Genomic DNA, 21,829 nt, shown 5'->3' with positions numbered 1-21,829 from the left:
CTATGTTTTTGTTGGGGATATCATTTATTTTTGCGGGCTTCAGCATCGTGGACGATGTGTTATTATTACTTATTTATTTTTTTTAATTTAAAATTTTTTTTTTATATGTCGTAGATTTTCTCTTATATATTTTGTATTTGAATAAAATAAATGTACGAAAACATTATTATGTTTTATAAATATAATATATTATATATAAGTCAACTACAAACAATTCCTTGTTACCATATTGTAACGCAGTTTGAAAGTAAACGTTTATGCGTGCTAAGCGCGCCACTTTATACGTTTAGAAATACACTCACTGAAGTGGTATTAATTTTGAAAAAAATTCCATTTTTAGATTTTTCTCTTTAGTTACACTGTAAGACCTACCTTTGTGCCAAATTTCACGTTTCTACCTATAATATGGGAAGTGTCTTATAATTTTGATGATCAGTGAGTGAGTCAGTAACAAATTTGCAAATTTTGAAATCCTCCCATTTTGAAATGGCACAATATTAAGGGCTCATTTGCTTACAGCGTCCTAAACTACTCGAGATTAATCTGTGTTTTAAATTTCGAAAGTTTATCTTAAGAGGAAACAGATATATATATGTTAGAAAAACTGGGTGAATTGGTTCGTGTAAAGATACACTGGCATTGCTGGAACTTGGCCTGGCGCACTACCGTGCGCTCAGATTAAATGAGAAATAGTTAATTATTCGTACCTTAAAATTGATTAGCTTTTTTTTTTTTATAAATAAGTAGCTGTCAGACTAAATTGCGAAAAAACGAGTTTATTATGTAGATACTAAAATCATTTAATTACTTAATTACTAATTTCTCATAAAAAATCATCTGATTTAGGTAGGTACCATAAAATATTCCAAAGTGATTTTATTCATATTAGAACTTTGGAGAAAATAGGTTGTCTCATCTTACCTCATGTATTCTTCTATGTTCTCCTATGGTCCAATGTTGTTTTTGTTTATTATAATTACAGCAAAGGTTACCTATAATAACATATTATTTTATGCAGTTCAACGATCTTAAATTCTATACTACGTATACGATGTTCAAGGTACAGAAACATGCTGCGTGAATGCGTGATACGCTCCTGATTTGTTTTGAAACCCCTTTGATTATAAATTATAGTTAATATTTAATAGATAAATATAGCATAATATATTAACCTTTTAAATTGAAGGTATTTATAGTTACATATTAATGATACAATAGTGTGTTAAATTAGTTAACATATAACCATATATTTTGTATTTTAATATTTAATAGTATATTTACTTTATGTAAGTAACATCATATTAATAAATCTATGTGTCAAGTATTAACTAGTATAAAAATAGTTTCGTAGTTTCGAAAGTTTCGTGATATCAAATTTATAAAACATGATTTTCACAACACTCAACAAACGTATTTAACGTTTATGTGCACGTGCGTGATAAAATACCACTAGGTACACATTAATGATTAGACATTTATATATACCTACAAACACTCGAGATTTGCCATTAGATAAAATAATTAACAACTTCAGCTTAAATATAAATTATGCGTAATAATATACTTACTCGTACGTTTAGAGGACGTCGAGCTTGTCAGCGCAATATGTTGTACCCTTTTCAAACCCATGAGCAACATACACAAAACGCATTCTTGTAAAATCGGGTTTTATAATTTTTGATTTTTGATTTTCAAAGATAAACTCATAATTAATTATTTTAATAATTTTTGCATTTCAAATGAATAACCAAGCTTATGTTTAACATAAAAGTTTCATCTTGAGTTCATTCAAGATCTTGATTGCACAAAAATAATATTTTTTAATTGATAAAACACTAAATATTACTGTGTCCTATTACTTATTAATATAAGACTACTAATACTAGATTATAAAGATAATATAAAGATATACCTATGACCTCTATATAGGTTATAATTTTTAATAATTTCATGTTTTTTGTAAACGCTGTACCTATGTTATAACTGTTAAAGTTCCAATTTTTCAACTATTTTTAACTAAGAAAGATGTAAATTATTTTTATCATATGTTTCAATACAGTAATGGCGTATAAGGTACCTCGGTGGCTAGGTATAGTGTTTATATAGTTGAGCATGAACAAGCTGAGTGTATTTAAAATTATAAATTTATTTTTTGTTAGTTTATTAATATAAACATACACATTTATCTAAGGTATAAAAACGTATAGTGAAAAATTGGTTGCCCCCATTCCCTTAAAAATTTCTGCAGACTTCCATGGTAACAGGTTCATAGCAATTTTTTGTTCTTACGCAGGTGTTCATGGAAGAACTGGATCATCTGTACCGCGACTCCACGACCACCGCGGATAGCCCGGAAGTACATCAGCCGCAACACTGCATCGGCTGTGAACAAGCGACTAAACGACGAAGGTTGAAGCGGTGCTTCTGGTGGCGTACGCCACAGCCGCGGACTGTGACCCGGCCCGTGCGCGTGCTAGCCATCGTGTTCCTTCTGCAGCAGCTGAGCGGTTGTTACCCGGTGATATTCTACGCGGTGCCTGTCATGCGGTCGGTGGCTGGCACCACCGCCCTCGGTGGACCTTACTCGGACATGGAAGCGATGGTGGCACTGGGCGCTGTCCGCCTGTTGACCAGCGTGGTGGCGTGCGCGCTGTCCTTGCACGTCGGGCGCCGGCCGCTACTGATCGCATCGTCGTTGGCCATGGCGTGCTCGGCTGCCCTGGTCGCGTTGACCTACAGTCCAACGGCGGCACCACTGTGGCCGCTGATAGGGGTCGCGGTGTTTGCATGCAGTGGCTCGGCCGGTGTGCTCGTGTTCCCGTGGACGCTGGTCGGCGAACTGTTGCCTGTTTCGGTCCGGGCTTCAGCCGGCGCTTCGCTCGTGGCGTACGCATACACGCTCATGTTCGTCGTGCTCAAAGCATTCCCGTACGCGGTGGCCGACGACGACGGTGGTTCCGTGGCCACGACATTCGCCGCTTTTGCTGCCGGATCGCTGGCCATGGCCGCGTACGTGCACGCCCGCCTGCCTGAGACTATGGGCAAGCGGTTCGACGAGATCGAAGCGCATTTCGCTGATGACAAACACGCGGCGACCGCTACCCGCAACGCCCACTGCAAGACGAGTTATTTGATGACGCCGCCGTGATATCGGCATATACTTACAACGCCGCGTCGCGTCGTAAAGGGTGATAATCGTTACATAACTGCAGTTACTATGTGTATAATATTATATATTATAATGGACGGTGCGAGAATTTAAATGATGGGAATATTTTGTTGTGTTGTGGTTTGGGCATTTGACCCCGAGTATTACGGTGTTTTGTGAAAAAACATTTTCCTAGTATATGTTCAGGTTTTTGTCTTATCGAAATATTTTGTTTTGATAATTTTTCTCATCTCAAATTATATATTTTTGATAAAACTGGATTTATAGTAATTTTCAGAAAGTTATGATTTTATTATTATAACATATTCGATACATGCTGACATTGATATATTATATTCCCTCTTAATTGCGGCACCTTCCGTTTTATGTTCCCGACCATAAGTTGAAACATACCCGATACACAACCCGATCATAAGTATTATGAGCATAATTATTATCGTACCTATTCATCATTTTAGAGTGCAGTGAGGCACGAGTCGACGCATGTTCGCTTCCACACCATTGCAGAAGGGTCGATACTCGATGTTGTCTATAATAGTACTGCGGTGTATAAATTATAATATAATATTATATTGTTATGAAATTCGACGTACATTTTTTTCTGTTTATATTCATCGTTCGTGTGTTTTTTTTCTTTGTATTTTTAATGTATTATTTTTTTATTACTATGACTTTCAAACCTTTATAATAATATGTAAATCAAAGACTTAAATAAAAACAAAGTTTATCGCACGGTTTTTAAGGTGGACGCCGGAAAATAATACGATATTACATTGTGTAAATGTAAATACCGTCCTGCAGTTTTATTATATCAGATTATATTCCCCCCGCATCGCCGGGTTTAAAGCTGGCATTTGGCAACACGATTTATCGTGAAAAATCCACCGGGGTAGACATCGGATCTACGAAATAATCCCCAGTACAACATAATACATATTATTATACGCGTGTTCGATGATTCCATATTATAATATTATGTTGTAGGCAATGTAAATAACTACTAGAGCTAGAGCTCATGAGTCACTTCGACTCTACGCGGGATAAGTGATAACATATTATATTAGGTATAATATGAATAATACATATCCTCGATATGTCGATATCAAAGGTATATCAAAGGCATAGCCAAGGTTTTGATTGGTGGAGTGAGGAAGAGCTGATAATTTATTGTATATAGAGGGGGCTTAACTCCAGGATAGCTCATAGGTTTTATACGCTGATACCGTATGGGCGTATAACATATTTTTAGCCCTTATCAGCGAACAGCATTATATAGAAATAGCAATTCTACAATACATGGTTCCGTCTTACATAAATACATGAGAACACAAAAAACACCGAAGGCATTTTTTTATTTTCCTAAATTTCACTGAGTGCTCCAGCCTCCAGCCCTTCAGACTTACGACCTCCTGGCTACGCCACTGATATATATTATATTAAACTCACGAGGAACATTTTCATAATAATAATTATATACATATTATATTATATATTATAATACCATAATACTCGTGTATTTAATAATTTATGCGCGCGTACACACACGTCATATAAGTGTATAATAATATTATATTCGATAAAAATTTAGTAGACGCCACAAAAAAGGTTTTCTACTCGATAAAATCGTACATGCGTAATATGTTATTATGATAGTTTCATCGTATAAATAATATTACATCCGGACATTTCCGTTCGACAACTCGGTTATAATATATCTAGTTGTATAGGTACGAGCATATAATATCTTTTGTTCAATACACATTTTCGTAGACCAAATTCTTACAAACTATAATAATTAATATTATTTATTTATAAATAGGTAATGTTATCTAATATACGCGCGTTGCGCAATTAAATTGGTGTTTGTTGCGTTGCTCAACTTATTATTACAATAAAAAATTCTATACGCATAATATGTTGGAAAATATAAGAACAAATTTCCAAATCACTAAGCATGACATTTTGACAATATTGGTCGACGATGGAGATAAATATAATAATATATTATAGTAAAAAGTAAAATGTTACCTTTCTATAGTTACACAATAAATATTATGTTTTAATAATATACTATAACACTGTGGGAGACAAAATATATATACCCTTATAAATCTCTATTAACGTTTCAATATCGATACAACAATTATTATTAATTAATCTTAAAAGGTGTTAATATGTTATTTATGTAATAGTCAAATAGGCACAAATTGCGTTGTCTTATATTAAATATATGATTATAATAACAAACTTTTCAGACAGGTTTGCCGATATGGCGATACCTCATCGGTTTACAATAAATAAAATAGTAAATTACACTAAGTGTTACGCAGCTTATATCGAAAAAAAGGTTTAAGTCCATAAATACTGACATTATCGTTTTTCGGTTTTAAAATATACGAGAAAATCATCGAGTAACTGACAACTGTTAGGTAACATTAATAATTACAAAAGTTTTCAGCATAATGTTATCATGTAAGCAGTAACCCAAGCTCCAACTACTGTGTGGCCATACAAAAGTATAACTGCATCACTGCACCAGTGAACATTTGTTTTTAGTAGGTGGGTTTAACATATTATGTATTTAACAATATACTATATACTACCTGATTATTAGGTATAGTTTCTGTTTTGTTTGAACAAAATTTTTTATATTTATTACAAAAAAAAAAAAAACGAAAATATTATCATTTATTATTCCTTTGCGTGATTATCACATAAAAAAAAAAAAAATATTAAATTTACTAGTGACACATCTAAAAATAATCTAAAAACAATTCTGAGTGAAGCTTTTTTTCTCAACAGTTGGTTTATTTATTATATGTTCTTCTCATATTTTCACGATTACGTTAAAAATAGTTTTATGGAAGTTTACAGTCTTAAAAAAAACCCCAATTACCATATGGGTCTAATTTATTTTCAATCAACGACATCACCTGTAATACCTAGGTATATAATTAATGTCTCATACCTAAAGTGTAGTAGACAGTATAGTGTATATTATGTGCAATATTATTGTCAACTTTAGCCAATTTTTGACATTATGTAAATGTAAATTATTGAAGAATCATAAAATGATTTTCTTAAACGGCTCAAGATATAATTTTTAACATTTTATCATGATTATTTATTTTTCACCAGTAAGTTATTACCCTCACAGAACCAAAAAATTGAACTCTCAATTCACGCATGCATACATACATAAAATAGATAACCATGTCATGTTTCCAATTTTTTTGTGAACGGGGAGGTGTTCATAGTAAATCCACATACAGACATTAGCGCACAACCTTTATAATCATTCATAACACCTCACCCTCCCAACACAAAAAAAAAACCCCCAATGATAAAAATTATATAGCTCACCATTAGTCGTTACAGGTCATTATAGATAAGGTGGGCTAAGGGCTTATAATAGGTTCCCAAGATTTTTTTTATTAATAATTGTTTTGAATTAACCACCGACTAAAGTGATATTTGGATTTTCGGAATTATAATATTGCCTTAATCTGTATTGAGTAGATTAATAATTTAAAGTTAAAAAAATTAATGGTCACAGAAGCACAATGTTATTACTTAAAAACAAAAATAGTCTTAAGTAATGGATGGGTGTACCCGCCGCACCAAAATTACTATGGCTATAACAAGTGATATTATTTATTTATTTATTTATTAGTAATGTTATGCATTTACGCATGATCTTTATTTCATAAACTAAGCTTAAACTCATCATGCATAGATAATATTATATAGGCGCTATCGCCGCTATCCGATATATTTCTAATGACAATGAAAATTCTATATTATGCACAGCACACATATTATCATAGAATGAACGAACGAAAGAAAAAAAACAATTCTGCGTAATAATTCATAATAAACCTTTAATAAATACCTACCTAAATAAAAATGTTAGTTTGAAAATAGACCTATTTATTTACTTGGGTATTTTTGATTTTAATTTGCTTTTTACTGTCTTTTCCAGGTGTATTAAATATTTGGAGACAAATCATTGGATACCTATTAAAAATGGAAATGTACATGAATACATGATTATTATTTTAAATTTTTACGTAAATACGTCTACTTATATAAACGTATAACACAACGATTAAACATATTTTTAAGTTGTTTTATTTTTTGCTATTTTATTATATTACCAATTTGTCCAAGATATCCAAGATGAGGGACTTCATTTTATCGGAAATGTTCGTAAAAAGTTTATTTTTTAAATAAAATTAATTGACGATTGATGAATAATCCTTTAATATTAGACCCAGGTTACGCATTACGTGTATTATGATTTTAAATTATCTGAAAACAAATTTATTTTGCCACAATGTTTATCACAATTTGATAGATTATATTATGCTTAGCTGTTGTTTTTCCCATACATATAATAAACTATTCAAATTTAAATAAGCGGATATAAATAATATAAGTACAAACAATACTCATATAAATATATAAGTACTCTATAAAATAACAATGAATAAGTTTTCATACATATAATAATAATATACGTATGGGTATAATATTATTGTAGCGTAGGTAATATGTTGAGAATCCTACCCAATTTTTATGATTCAATAAAATATATTGTATAGTGAATAAATACAAACTCCGTTATAGTCCTATAATATGTGATGACAGACATGTACATTGTATAAAATAGTTTTAAGTAATATTTACAAAAGGATATTCTATCGTTTTAGTTTTATGGATATTTGTGTTTTTTGTTTAACTCATCAAGAATTCGTATACTTTGGTATTAAATAAAGTATACACACACCCATACACATACATACAGTTATATATAATATTATATATACAGATAAGTACATGTGGTTATTTTTTATTTATTTTATTATGGAAATAGCCGTATAGGGAGGTACGTGTATGTCATGTAAATTTGTGAGTCTGTATAACAAAAATCATTTCAAACGATTATTACGATAGTATTTTTTTTTTTTTTTTTTGGACAGGGGCAGTTTTTCAAAGCGATATTTATGTATTTTTAGTATATATATATATGTATATTGTATATATACCTATAAATTTATTTTTATTTTAATGCACCTTCAGTTTCTTTATCATTTAAAGAGTCACGTTTTTGACGGTTGATCGGTTGTCACTGTGTGTGGTGGCTCGCATCGAAGTTTGTTACCTATGCTTTATTCGTCCGAAAACCAAGCTGTAAAAAAAAAAAAAATATTTTAATACATTTAATAAGACGGAATAACTATGAAAAAACAATGCAATCTATTTAATAGTATAGGTAATAATTTAAATAAAATTGCTCTATAAAAAATAAGTACATAATATAATATAGTAAGTAGTAACTACAAAGTACCAACAATTGTAATTGTTACTCGTATTCCTATGACTAAAAGCAATATTGAAAATATATATCAAGTAGGTGATGTTTAATTAAAAACTGTAAACATTTAATTCGTATTTTATGGTAAATAATATTTTTGGCTGTGATTAAGTATGTGATCTACCGTATAATTCATTAATTCACAGATAATATATATGATCTAAGGCCTAGGGGCCTAGGGGCTAGGGCCGCATGTTATTATATTACTATGCTTTCATATATTGATAGATCTAATTTAACCAACGCAAACTGAAAATACGCTTTATCTATTACTCTAGTTGGTACCTATATTGTATAAAGTCTGCAATTTTTTTAAATTTTCAAATAATTTAAAATTGTTACTCTCAAAAAACCAGAAAAATGTGAAATTATTTAGTTAACTAATAATACTATAAGTACAACGCACAAACAGCAAACATTTAACAAGGAAAAATACCCGGCTCTCTATTTTAGTTTTCCCATACCTAAAAGTAACATTCAAAATAAAACTAATTCTGTAAATATTTAGTATTTTATATAGTAGATCAAATACTTTACCACAGCACATTGTCATATATTTTATATTTTAAGTGGACTAAACATTAATGGGTTTCCTACAGTTAGGTTAGGTTCTATATAATTTGAACTTAATATTTTTTTTATCGTTATTTAAACTTATTTAAATTTTAAAAATCAGATTTTACACGTTTAAAGTACGTGAATGATTGTTAATAAACACATTTTTAGAAGGAAATTTGTATATTATAATCATATATTTTCGTTGGTTATAACTTATGAACTATAACTATTTATAATCTAAAAGAAAATTGCTTTTATACTGATTGTTACCAGTTAGATTCAGATAGCATGTAACATATAAGTTACAGATGATATTACATTTTATAATATAGTAGGTACCTACTTTTTCATAATAGGAAATTGTATGTATTATTTTTTATTTCAATGACTAAAATATATTCATAACCTTAATTGTATTATTATTATTTAGATGAATTAAGTAGGTATATTTTAAAATTAATTTGTATAGTTCATATAATTTTATAATTCATAAAGTATAATTTAAGGGAATCACTATTATTCTATGAAGTGTGTATAGGTAGGTACTGTATAATACTGTTTAAAGTGTAGATAATAGATATATTGTATAATTATTACAGTAAAATAACTATATGTACGAAAATAAATTCTTTCTAATACATTTATGACCATTTGATATAAATAAAGCCGTTTTAATTAATATGCGATTTACAATATTTTGAACAATTATTTTAAAGTGCAAAGTAAAAATATAAAAACTACAATAGGTACAAAAGTTAACTTTTTAAGTGATTTATAATGTATTATTAATAAGTTGATGAAAAAATAATTCCCAATAATATTAACTGATTGAACTGCTATAACGGTTATTAAAATACCGTGGTGCACAATCTTGTGTTAGTATTAATAATAATAATAAGCCATGCAAATGTACATACATTAAATGGATACTTAAAGTCTTAAAATAATAGCTACATGTCTGATATAAATGATTGAATGAAATTACTGATAGGCAATTAAATATAAGTCAAAGAAATATTGATACCTATTAAATTAAATTATGTATACATGTATAATATAGTCTATATAATCTGTGTATGCTGTTATAGTTCGCACGTCCACTTTCGTGTGTTGCTGATGACCAGCCTAATTGTATAGATACTAAATAATTGAATAATGGGAAGACTACAATATTTAAAGGGTTTCAAGGCATAGCATTTGTTTTAAATTCTCTATTTCATATATATTTAGGAGTTCTTAATACTGAAATTAAATTCGTGATAATAAATAGCAATACTAGTGCAAAACACGGAATAAATATAAAAGTATTAAATAATTTACAATTTAAAAACAAATTACCTAATAATAGATTACATACCGAAGAGAATAGTGTGTTCGAGTTAGATTGTTTCAACAAGAATTATGTTCAAGTATTTAAGTATCAACGGTTGTCGAAACAAAATGCATAAAACACATGACGTTATCGGAACGAAAAAATTATAATAATAAATAAACGGCACACAAAAATATAAAGCACACAAAACAAAGCATGATTATCCATTGTGTAAGTATAATGTATTAATGTATAATATATTATGTATGTGTTGTCTCCTTTTTTTTAAAAAATATACCGTTGCTTTGTTTAATGTCTTTCTCTAGTTTATCGTGTTGGTATAGACTACTATAGAGTATAATAGGTATGTTGAGAGGGTTTAAATATGTATAATATTAGGTATATAATGTGTATTATATCCCATATATAATATACATTGTCAAATACAAGACACGTCATTAATAATAGCACAATAAAATTATGTTTTATTTCATTAACTTTTTACCTAAATAAATTATTCTAAAAATGGATAATACTGTGTTATTCAAACATTATAAACGAGTAATATTTAGGAAATATTATTGATATTATATATGACCTTATATTATAGTACAACGAATGTCCTAAATTCAGCTAAACAACAATATTTTTAAGCTGAACACATCAATCATTTATATACATAATACATACATATATATTTATATATTTAAATGTATATATATATATATATGTATTTATTTATAATGTATACATATATATTTGTATATATACTATTATATATTATATTGGTAATCAAATAAGTACTAAAAAAAAAAAAAATATATATATAATATATAGATAATACATAATTATGTTTATAGTATTATAAGGATAAATCAAAGTTGAATTTTGAATAAAAAAATAAGCTTTAAAAACAATATTTGTTAATTTTGTGTGTTTCTAACTGAAATGTTATATCATATATAATTGAAACTTGAGGAATGCTTAATTAAATTCTATTGTATATTGTATTCGTTTTTTAAACAATTATTTTTGTGAATAGGTAAATTTGTATAATTTCCCGGTATGTTATACATTCTTAAGCCATCAAAGTGTTTTTATTGGAACTTACCAACTATAATGGCTAATATTACGAGACCAATAACTCCCATTATGATCATCATCTGAAATAAAAAAAATAAAAATTCATTAATTCAAATTTTTTTAAAACTTAAATAAATCTTTCAAATTTGATACCTAATATTAAAGAACAATCCAATAAAATAATTATTTTAAATCGATATCATACGTATATAGTCTATACATTTGGGTTATAAATAAATAGAGTCATCATAATGTAATGTGTAACAGGGGCGTGCTCACGGTGGGGGGGGGTCATGGGGTTCAACCCCCCTCCATTGACCGTATTATTTTTATTTTTATTATAGAATAAATAATGCATTTTTATAATGTACTTGTCGAATTATATTATCATAAAATTTCCCAATTCATATTTTATCGTTAAATGCTTCCAATTTCGAATATGTACACTGCCCCGCAGTTGCCGATACTTTTAATATACTTTTAATAGGTACCTACTCAAAATATAAATTTGTTTTTTAGGCTTTCAGTGTTTATTTTCTGGAACTTCTTCAGAAAACTTTGATGAACTTGTTGAAATTTACCTCGATACTGATAAGCTAACAGTTAAAAGCTTAAAGCTGAACTACATATATGGTATACCAAACTTAATAAGCATGTAAAATATCCAAAAAATTGTTTAGAAGCGTTGAGACAGTGTGATAAAGAAATATTTCTCAATATACATTTTCTATTAAAAATTCTATGCACTTTACCTGTTTCAACATCCACCCCCGAGAGAACTTTTTCTTGTCTCAAAAGATTGAAATCTTATCTACGAAACACAATGATTGAGGTATCTTCTGGATATTAAAATAAAAATTTATATCAATTTTTTTAACATTTTTTTGGTTTTAGACTCGACTTAATGGCTTAGCTATGTTAGCTGTTCATAAAAACATTCCACTAACAGCAGAAGAAGTTTTAAATTAATGGAGCAAAAAATCAAGGAAACTAGATTTTGTTCTTTAATTGTTTAATGTATATTGTATATTAGTATAATAGTTTCTATATTAGCAATATAATATTTAAATCTATAAATAATTGAATTTGTTGTTAATTAAAAAACAAAAAAAAAAAAAAGGTCATTAGGTAAAAGACAAGCTTCTTCAATTTTACTTGAAACCCTCCCCCCCACATACATTTTCTGAGCACGCCCCTGATGTGTAGCTAGTAAAGTATTTACGCAAATATCAGAATGAACAACTAGTATGATTTTCCTGTTGAACATATTAATCGATCAAAGTAAAGTTAATATTTGTAAATACAAATTGTAATTAATACAACTATTATTTTATTTCTTAAGTATTATAATGAAAAATAATTGAAATATTGAACTAAATATTGTATAACGCTTCATTTTGTTTTACTTATATATTACTTATATTGGTAGGTATGTTAGCCATAAAGATAAAACATGCTGTACATTTAATCGTTTAATATTATGATGTGTACGAATATAAGTGATATTTATTATTAATCAAAACAACCGTAAATATAAAGCATTTTTAAATGCATGCAAAATATATTGTTATAAATCTATTTTAATTATGGCTTTTGAATCATTGTATACGAAGTAGGTTAATAATAACTTAACTAAACTAGTTGGTACCTATTCTAGTACAGAATGCCAGAATAAATAAAGATTAATGTTAGGTATGTAATTTTTTACTGGTTAGAATTATAAAAACCGTAAGATATGATGTAGGTATTTATTGATAAGAGTTATTAGGCATGATAATTTTTTTTACTTATTTACATGTGGGTGTGGCCATTGTTAAATATTACCATATCTTCTTACATCATTGAACTAGTTAGAACGTATTTGGTTACATTATAAAAAATGTTAGTCGGATTTATTCATGATTGTTGATTACTACGACAGTGTTAAAGTTAATCAAAAACTAAAAATTGTGTAGTTTTCTTCCAATAAGTCATCTCTTACAATTTGTGTTTTCTCCATCTTTTATACACAATAATTCCAATATTAAAGAGTTATTTTTTAAATATACATTTTTTTTTAATGTAGTTGTATGTTAAAAATCATAATAATAATTACAAAGTATAAAGTAAACTATCTAGTAAGTTATAAAGGGAGGTAATTATTCTTAAATGTATCTATATAGTGTGGTCCGTGCAATTTTTTTTATTAGCAAAGGCATTTTGATAATTTAATTGATTTTTACTAATTATTTGAACGCAAAGGCGGCTCCAGAGACATGGTTAGGAGGCTAGGAGTCATAATTTCAGACAATTACGATGATTTTTTTGTATAATTTTGTTTTTAACTGTATAAAATTGTTTAGAAATACAGCTTGGGGGCGGACCCTAGCCTCCCTCCCCCTTGGAGCTGCCCCTGTTTTAACGCATTTGTCCTTTTTAATTTTAAAAAAAAGTTATTAAAACCATATAACAGTTCATAGAAAATAGGACTAATGTATAATATAATATGTATTAATGGTGATATATTTTCTTGTTATCATGACTTTTATAGCAGCTGACTTAACAAAAAGTCAAAAATTGAGAATGGCGTATCCAAACTCCAAGTTCTAAACGCAAGTTTGTTATCTATGAATTAATTACACAGATTCATGACAACTATTTCAGCCGTGAAGTCATATTGTTTCTAAATATTGTCGACTTATGTTTATAATATGGTGTCATCTTTTTAGTAAAAATATTTCTATTCCTATGTAGTCATGTAGATATAATAGTATTTATTAGATATATATATAAATATAAATATAAATATACTGTGGTTGTTATCTTGCTGCATACTTCAGGTTGTGCTGCGATAGTAACATTAGGAATAAATATACAGCTTGGGTATATTAGCCCACAGCTTACCTACACCGATATTTTTTACTATCTTTTTTATATCCAACATGCAGTATAAACATTTACCTTTAATCATTAACATTATTATAGCTTCAATATCTAAAATCGTTTTAAAATAAATTTGTATTTTATCAAAATATTTAAAAGTTAAAATAATTATATACCTACCTATTTATGTGTTTAATATCTTTTAAATGTAAACTTTTAGTCTTTAAAACAAGTTCTTTTGAAGAATAAAACCGTTAATAATAATATTATCAATTAAATTCAAAATTTAGATATACCTAGATATCAACGATTTGGGTAATTTTAAAATTGGTAGATATTCTTATAATAAACTATTAAGTCCATTTATAGGTTTAATTATAACAAAACATATTTCATATTATGTTCCTAGATCAAATATAGAAAGAATCAGTGGCGGCGCCCCTATACTCCTCATAGACGTGTAATTTTTAGATATTTTACATTTTGACCTATTTTACTATATATTGTACATAAAATGTATACACAATATGACTAATAAGTAATAACAGTCGTGTGGCTTAATACATGTTATAGAACGTGCTGTTTTTTAACGCTATTATAAATTGTTTAAAGTCACAATTTACAATTATGTTCATGCTTTTCCACTAACCATCAATTCTTTTTATTCTGTATGTCCACAATATCGTATATTTTCATAGAAAATTGATTTAATCTATTAACTATTGGTATATACAACGTGTTTTAAAAAAAGACATTTTTGATGAGGTGAGGCTTAATAATGTTAATTCTAAGATATACTAATCTTTCTAAACAAGATTGTCAAAAAAACGATTTTTTTAAACTAATATAAAATAATCCTTTAATTATGAATTCAGCTTTGTTCTCTCAAACCGAGGCGAGCTATATTGATCAAAATACTTGAACGAGTATGCATTTTGATATTTTTTTAAGTAATTCTTAATATCGAATAATGTAACTATATACCTTTAAATTTTGTAGCCAAAATTTCCTCTTTAGTTTTCCAGCCTGTTGTTCAAATTGCGATGCCCCTTGTTGTAATGCATCTGTGGAAAAAATAAACACAAATGATAAATTAACAATAATAATAAAAAAAAATTATATTAAACATGAGCAAAAACGGCTTTAAACCTGCTCTGTCATCCAGTTCGGAGAGTTTTTGATCCCTGTCCAGTACCTTCATCACGTTAGTCTTCATAATATCCACCACCTAAAACACATCGAGTAATACAGTAAGTTACAAATAAATCGCACCATTTTTTCGTTCGTACACACCTCATCGACTTGTGCTTGTGTTTGTTGCAATCGCTTTTGCGCCGCGATTTGCTGTGGTGTCTTTGGGCCTCCGACCACTGTGTCATCTCCTGCAGTAAGTCCAGCGCCTGTTCCATCGGCCCTATATCATACATACATAACTTATAAATAATGTATAATGTAAAATGAATATTATCATCATCATCATTATCATCGATCGTTGTACGAGTAAGTGGTTTCTTTGGCGGCGCGAGAAACGAAGAAGGGCGTATTCATTTTATACAAAAAGGTATTTCGACCCCAGTTTGTTTGCTCAATTACATGAAATACTGTTTGTCGTATTTGTCACGCGTGCTCGGCGGGGCCATGTTTGCACATCGGATTTCTGAAGGTGGGTACAGGACACGCGTTTACACAATAGCCGTCGTAATAAAGTTAGCAATATACAAACGTATACAATACGTGTTTGTACGTATATAATATATATCTATAATATTATGTAGTTCACTTGACCGACTTACGTTCCGGGTGATTTCAAGGGTGTGGAGATCGGAAAAAATCGAGTACCTAATGCAATATGAATTAACTTTGTTGACTTTTTTTTCAGAATTATTTTTTTAATATTCAAGTTTACTTATTTAATTATTTATTGAAATTTTGCAAACAAACATGGAAGCAATAATTATAATTAACGTAACACAGTATACTGAGCCGTTATATACAATGTAAACTTATGCATTTCGACGTTGATTTTTTTATTAAAAAAATATAGTTTTTTTTCTCGATTTCATATGCAGAGTATGCTTTTCCGAAGTGTGTAGAATAAAAAGTTATTATAGTTGAGTAGATAATATTAAATTCATGAAAATTAATAATAAAATACTTAAAATGAATAGTGTTCTTTAATCTCCATCCAAAACCAAAAATTAATATTATATGGTTTTCAAATTGAAGTAACCAAAAAACAATATAAAAAATATGAATAGTTGCCACATACATATTATACTATATAGTTTATTTAGTATACATATTAACGCTTTTACGTACTTAGTATGTAAGTATTGATAATATTTTCCGACTAATTTTATCGTTATAAATGTGTGATTGTGTGGTACGTTTTCACAAAATTATCATAATATTAAATTGTTACAGATAAAAAAGTTGATCGTCTATTTTCTGCCGTTACTGGTCATTTAGTCATAAATATACTTAAATTATATTCTATTGGATACTATAGTAATTAGTATACTACAGTAATACTTTCGAAGGAACGTCAGAAATACATATTATAGGTATTATGTCACGTGAATATTCATCTAGTACTAGTCACAATTAAAAAAAAAAAATCGTGAAATACAGGCGTACAGCATAGTTTATATTGTATAATATTAATCAAGCTGCAGCTTTAAGTATGAGCATACGGGCGAAGTTGTAAAGATAATTTGGACATTTTGAATGCTACACATGTAAGCTACACAATACACATTTTTTTTTAAGTAGTAGGTAGGTACTGAACATTTGAATTTTCGTACTTGTGTCGTACTGCTCAGTGTTCACTAAATAGGGGCTGCATATATATAGTGCACTGTCAGTAAATGATATAATATCATGTGTATAATACACCGACGAAAAGCTGCAGCTGAAATTGACCTATACCTATGTAGGTAGGGGGGAACTGTGTACAGCTGTATATAATAATACAACACAGTACACACCATCATCGCCGCCTCCCACTGATAAATCGATGGTAAAAACGGCGGGGGCCGCCTACAGGATTACGTGCGGGAAAGTCCGGATGAAAACACGTACACATCATAATACCTAACTTAATATTATAATATAACGTATATACATTATAAATAGACCCCGCAACTCGATATATTATAATTATACGCCTATCCGAAAAAAACGGTGTCTGTCGAAAGTATCGTACGATGCGTATAAGCATTCAGCACGGGTTGTTACGAGGGTAAAATATATCTCGCACGCACGGGCGTGGTGGTGGCGGCGGCGGTCGTTGTGTTGGAGCGGACTTCCCCGAAAGCGGAATCCTGTCGGAGACGGTCTGGAAGGGTTTTGTGTGGTAGGAGGGTGGTGGAGAGTGTCGCGCGGAGAGCACTGTATAGCTATATACTCGACCGCGTTTGGGCGTTGAGCGAAAACGGCCTATCCCACTCCCCGCCGCCGCAACCGAGGAAAGTTTGTGGGAATTCGAAAACGACGTGACCCTCGAGCTCACGCGGGTACGTTTTGATGAGCGTATACGAAACTGACGTGACCCGACAAAGCCATATAATATATGAAATATATATTACACATTTTATTGCAATTACTACACTGTTCTTATAGACGAACGTCATAATAAAATAATATGTATGCCTATTATTATAGGTATAATAATATTATACATTTATACTTACATTTTGCCCGTAAAGCGATCGGAATGAATCGACTACGGTCGCTGCTGTACGCCGAATGTGCGAGTCGTACGACGACGACTGCCTATATTGTACTATATATTATATTATAATATCGTATATGCGCGCCTGAGTGCAGCAGTGGCGACTCAGCTGCAGCGTATAGTTATGTCTTAGGACCTGCGCTGCGCGGTGAATAGATGTAATATATATTCTTCTTCGGTCGCAGGTATAGAATTTTCTCGGTGGCACCTATGCGTAGGTGTGTGGTGTTATGATAACGTATAAGGATACACCGGGCTTGCGTGATATGCGCGATATAATATGTTATTTTTATTGTTATGGCGACGATGACGACGGCGACGACAATGTGAGATGGTACCGGACGAGAATTGTATTTGAAATTAAAGTTTGTTTTTGCCAGTGGCGGCGGCGTCGACGACGACTGTAGAAGGCACTGGCTGCCGTGAGCTTTCGCGCGCGCGTCTGAGTGCCCGCCAGTACCGTCTGTGTGCGTGTGCGCGCGCGCGTCGTCCCACCGTACGTTATATAGTGTCATGTATAGTGTCTGTGTGTAAGTTTTCACGTCAGTGTGTGCGTAAGTTTTCGTGTGTGTGTGTGTGTGTGTGTGTGTGTGTGTGTGTGGGTGAGCGGCGTCCGCTCGACGATCGATCGGGTCCCTCGGAACGGACTATACTCTATACGCGGCAGTGCCGCGTTGTAAGGGAACGGAACACCGCGCGCACCCCCGTCGAGGGCGCTATACACACCAGCTACAACGCCGCCACCGCCTCCACACCCACCTTCACCACCTCCAACGACTCCACCACCGCCGTCCAACTGTACGGTCGTGTAACCCATACAGTTGTACGCGTAGCTGAGTCGCCCACAGCGGACCCGCTCGCCGCCGCCGTAACCGACCCGCACCGACACCGGCGCCCCAAACCACCCCCGCAGACGCCTCGCAACCGCCGCCCACGCACCGCGGAAAACAAGGAAAACCTTTAGCGCCCGTATACGCGTACGTTTATACATATATATTGTATATACGGGATGTTCCATTTTTACTCGGTGCGACGCTGTATGATTTCTCAAGTCCATTTTCGTGCGCACCTGGGTAAAATATATACTATGCAGGCGAGGAGTTCCCATATTTTGTTCATCATTTGATATCGATAGTAAATAAACGTCAACATTTTCGGAAAAGCATTCTATTCCTGCAAGATATGTGTAGTTAAATTAATATATATATATGATAAATTGAAAACAAGATGAAAAAACCCTAAGACATTGCGCACAGATAGTCATAATATTATATAGATTATAGGTAGGTACGATAACAAATAATAAGCAATTATTATACATATTTTTATTTGTAAAAACGTTGTAAATACTTTACACTTTAAAAAAAATATATAATATTGTACTACATATTATTATGACTTAAAATTACCGTAACCAGTTAAATGCGGATCACCCCGTATATGGTATATAATATGGTACATGCGATTTCGTCGCGCGCAACGCTGATTCCTCGACCGTGGGCGTCCTCCGCCAACGATTATATATTATTATTATTCCATATTGCTCTTAGGCGGCGGCGGCAGCGATCGAATTCGGGCGTAATATATGCACATGACGCGTATTTTACATTCACACGCTATATTAGAGTACGCATACGGATGTGCGTGTATTGTAGGTATTATAGGCATATTATCATATTATAGATAGGTATACATGATATTTATATTTACACACGATACACACGTCATGACGTCAAAAAGATACGATGACTGTCCGTCCCAATCGTTTGTCCGTTTTTTACTTATTGTATTGGGTGTTTAAGTAATAATTGCTACGTGAATATACACATATAGAGGTACACGTATACAGCGGCGTAGCCAGGATTTTTTTCAGGGGAGGGGGGGGTGATCAACTTTTACACTTTTACACATTAAATTAATACTAGCACAGTTAGATAGCTGAAAAGTGTTAATACTTGTAGTAGTTACATTTTTAAATATTTTAAATACTATTTAAGACTTTTCGAGCGTCTATCATAGACCATTAAAATAATTTTTAAATTTTCACAGCATTTGGTGGGGGGCTGCAGCCTCCTCAGTCCCTCTCATGGCTACGCCACTGCGCGTATATAAGATTGGTGTTTACAACACTCGATTTTTGGAATTTTTTCTGATATTTCTATGCTGACATTTTTCTATTTTCGTAATTGTTCGTCATAATTGTAGGTACTTATACAGTGTACATGGTAGGTATACCAATAACTCGTGCGTAATATTATCCAACTCTTCATAATATTAGTTAGCAAGTTCCGTAACAGGATTTTGCCAACTACCAATATAGGATAAACAGTGGTTTTCGGTCGGTTCGTGTTTTGTTTTTCTCATCATACTTATAGGTAATATACTAATATATATAGGTATTATATATAGGTATCATCAACGATAAAACGTTGATGAAACCTAAACTTAATCTTAATCTGGAGTCATAAATATTCATATGCCTATTTACCTATATTTAAACACGGCAAGGAATACTACACAATATGCGCACGCTATATAAACCAATACCTATATAATATATAGATACAACAATAAAATAATAATAATATTATAACATTTTACTTTGAAGGTTTAAATACGTTATTCAAATTAAATCATTTAAAAAAAGTATCTTTTAAATACTGCAGACATATACTGTTATGGAGTTAATTAACAAACTAATGAATATAATATGCAGTTATCGTCAAAATAGATTTTGTTGAAATTCAAAACATACTTATTGGGGTCTTGAATTTTACACAATCGTATTTATTTTATTTTCTATTCCCAACGAAATTATCAAAATATTTAGAATAATTTTATGCTATAAACATAATAAATTCTACATACAGGTACGGCACCTTTATAAAATACCCGTGTCGGTGGTAAATTGTCGTATTGACTCATATATGTTATAAGTTAATAATAATAATATATTAGGATATACTTGTGATTTTTTTTTTTTTTGGGGGGGGGGGGGGTTTATCTACCGATTACCGTATTACCCCAGATTATATTACATTATATTATACTAGTTTTATATAATCTGTGGTATTACTACAGTAGAATATTAAAATTACCTACTTATTGTAATATAAATAAAATATCCTTAGAAATAGTCGGTGCAGGCCATCTCTGCTCAGAATCGTTTTTCGTACAGGTAATAATATTATAATGATTTATCATTGAATTCAAATTTAAAACATGCACATATTACATTACAGACACAAGTGACCTCAATTATGAGGAATACATACACTTAAAAACTAAATACCTATTAGTTATAGCAGTCGGACTTCCTTGCGGTTTGTTTTTGTTTTTGTATGAATCTCAATAATGTATATAGCAAATAGGTACTACTTTGATTCAACAATTATTGTACCTATATGGCTACATTATTGTATGTACAAAATTAATATTCCAATTAGAAATATTATGATAAGCTTATAATGGCATTAGATGCTTATTTAGATAGGCATGCAGTGTAATTTTTAAGTTTAATTTTTGTTATTATTATTTTGTTATTATTCTTTTATTAACCATATTGTATATGGCCGCGTGTCATTAATCAAAAATAAAAATTAAATTTGTCTTTGTGAATATTATAATATGTTTATCTACAAAATGTACCTGATCAATATTCATCGAAACTCCATACTGTAATTTGTTAAATTACAGTATACCTACTTGAATACAATATTTTCGTACTACAGTCTA

At 30.7% G+C, this 21,829-nt stretch overlaps 2 protein-coding genes across 6 annotated transcripts in view; one reads left to right on the top strand and one right to left on the bottom strand.

Moving 5' to 3' along the window:
* Positions 1-3,935, top strand: part of LOC100165328 (sugar transporter ERD6-like 7) — a 14,074-nt gene extending 10,139 nt beyond the window's left edge. For all 5 annotated transcript variants that reach the window (XM_029490860.1, XM_029490861.1, XM_016805188.2 and 2 more), the window contains one exon: positions 2,294-3,935. In XM_029490860.1, coding sequence (XP_029346720.1) covers positions 2,294-3,148 — 855 coding nt within the window. In that variant the 3' untranslated portion in view covers positions 3,149-3,935. The remainder of the gene's footprint in view (positions 1-2,293) is intronic.
* Positions 3,936-8,129: 4,194 nt separating this feature from the next.
* On the bottom strand, positions 8,130-18,499 carry n-syb (n-synaptobrevin). Its single transcript, NM_001162776.1, is given in 6 exon segments — positions 8,130-8,360; positions 11,528-11,579; positions 15,346-15,425; positions 15,511-15,589; positions 15,655-15,775; positions 18,054-18,499. Coding segments are annotated over 6 exon segments (354 nt in total). The 5' UTR covers positions 18,056-18,499; the 3' UTR covers positions 8,130-8,340.
* Positions 18,500-21,829: the final 3,330 nt, after the last annotated feature.

This window comes from Acyrthosiphon pisum, chromosome A2 (assembly GCF_005508785.2).
Source record: "Acyrthosiphon pisum isolate AL4f chromosome A2, pea_aphid_22Mar2018_4r6ur, whole genome shotgun sequence".
In the NCBI taxonomy this organism is placed as follows: domain Eukaryota; kingdom Metazoa; phylum Arthropoda; class Insecta; order Hemiptera; family Aphididae; genus Acyrthosiphon; species Acyrthosiphon pisum.
This window is presented reverse-complemented; position numbering and strand designations above follow the sequence as displayed.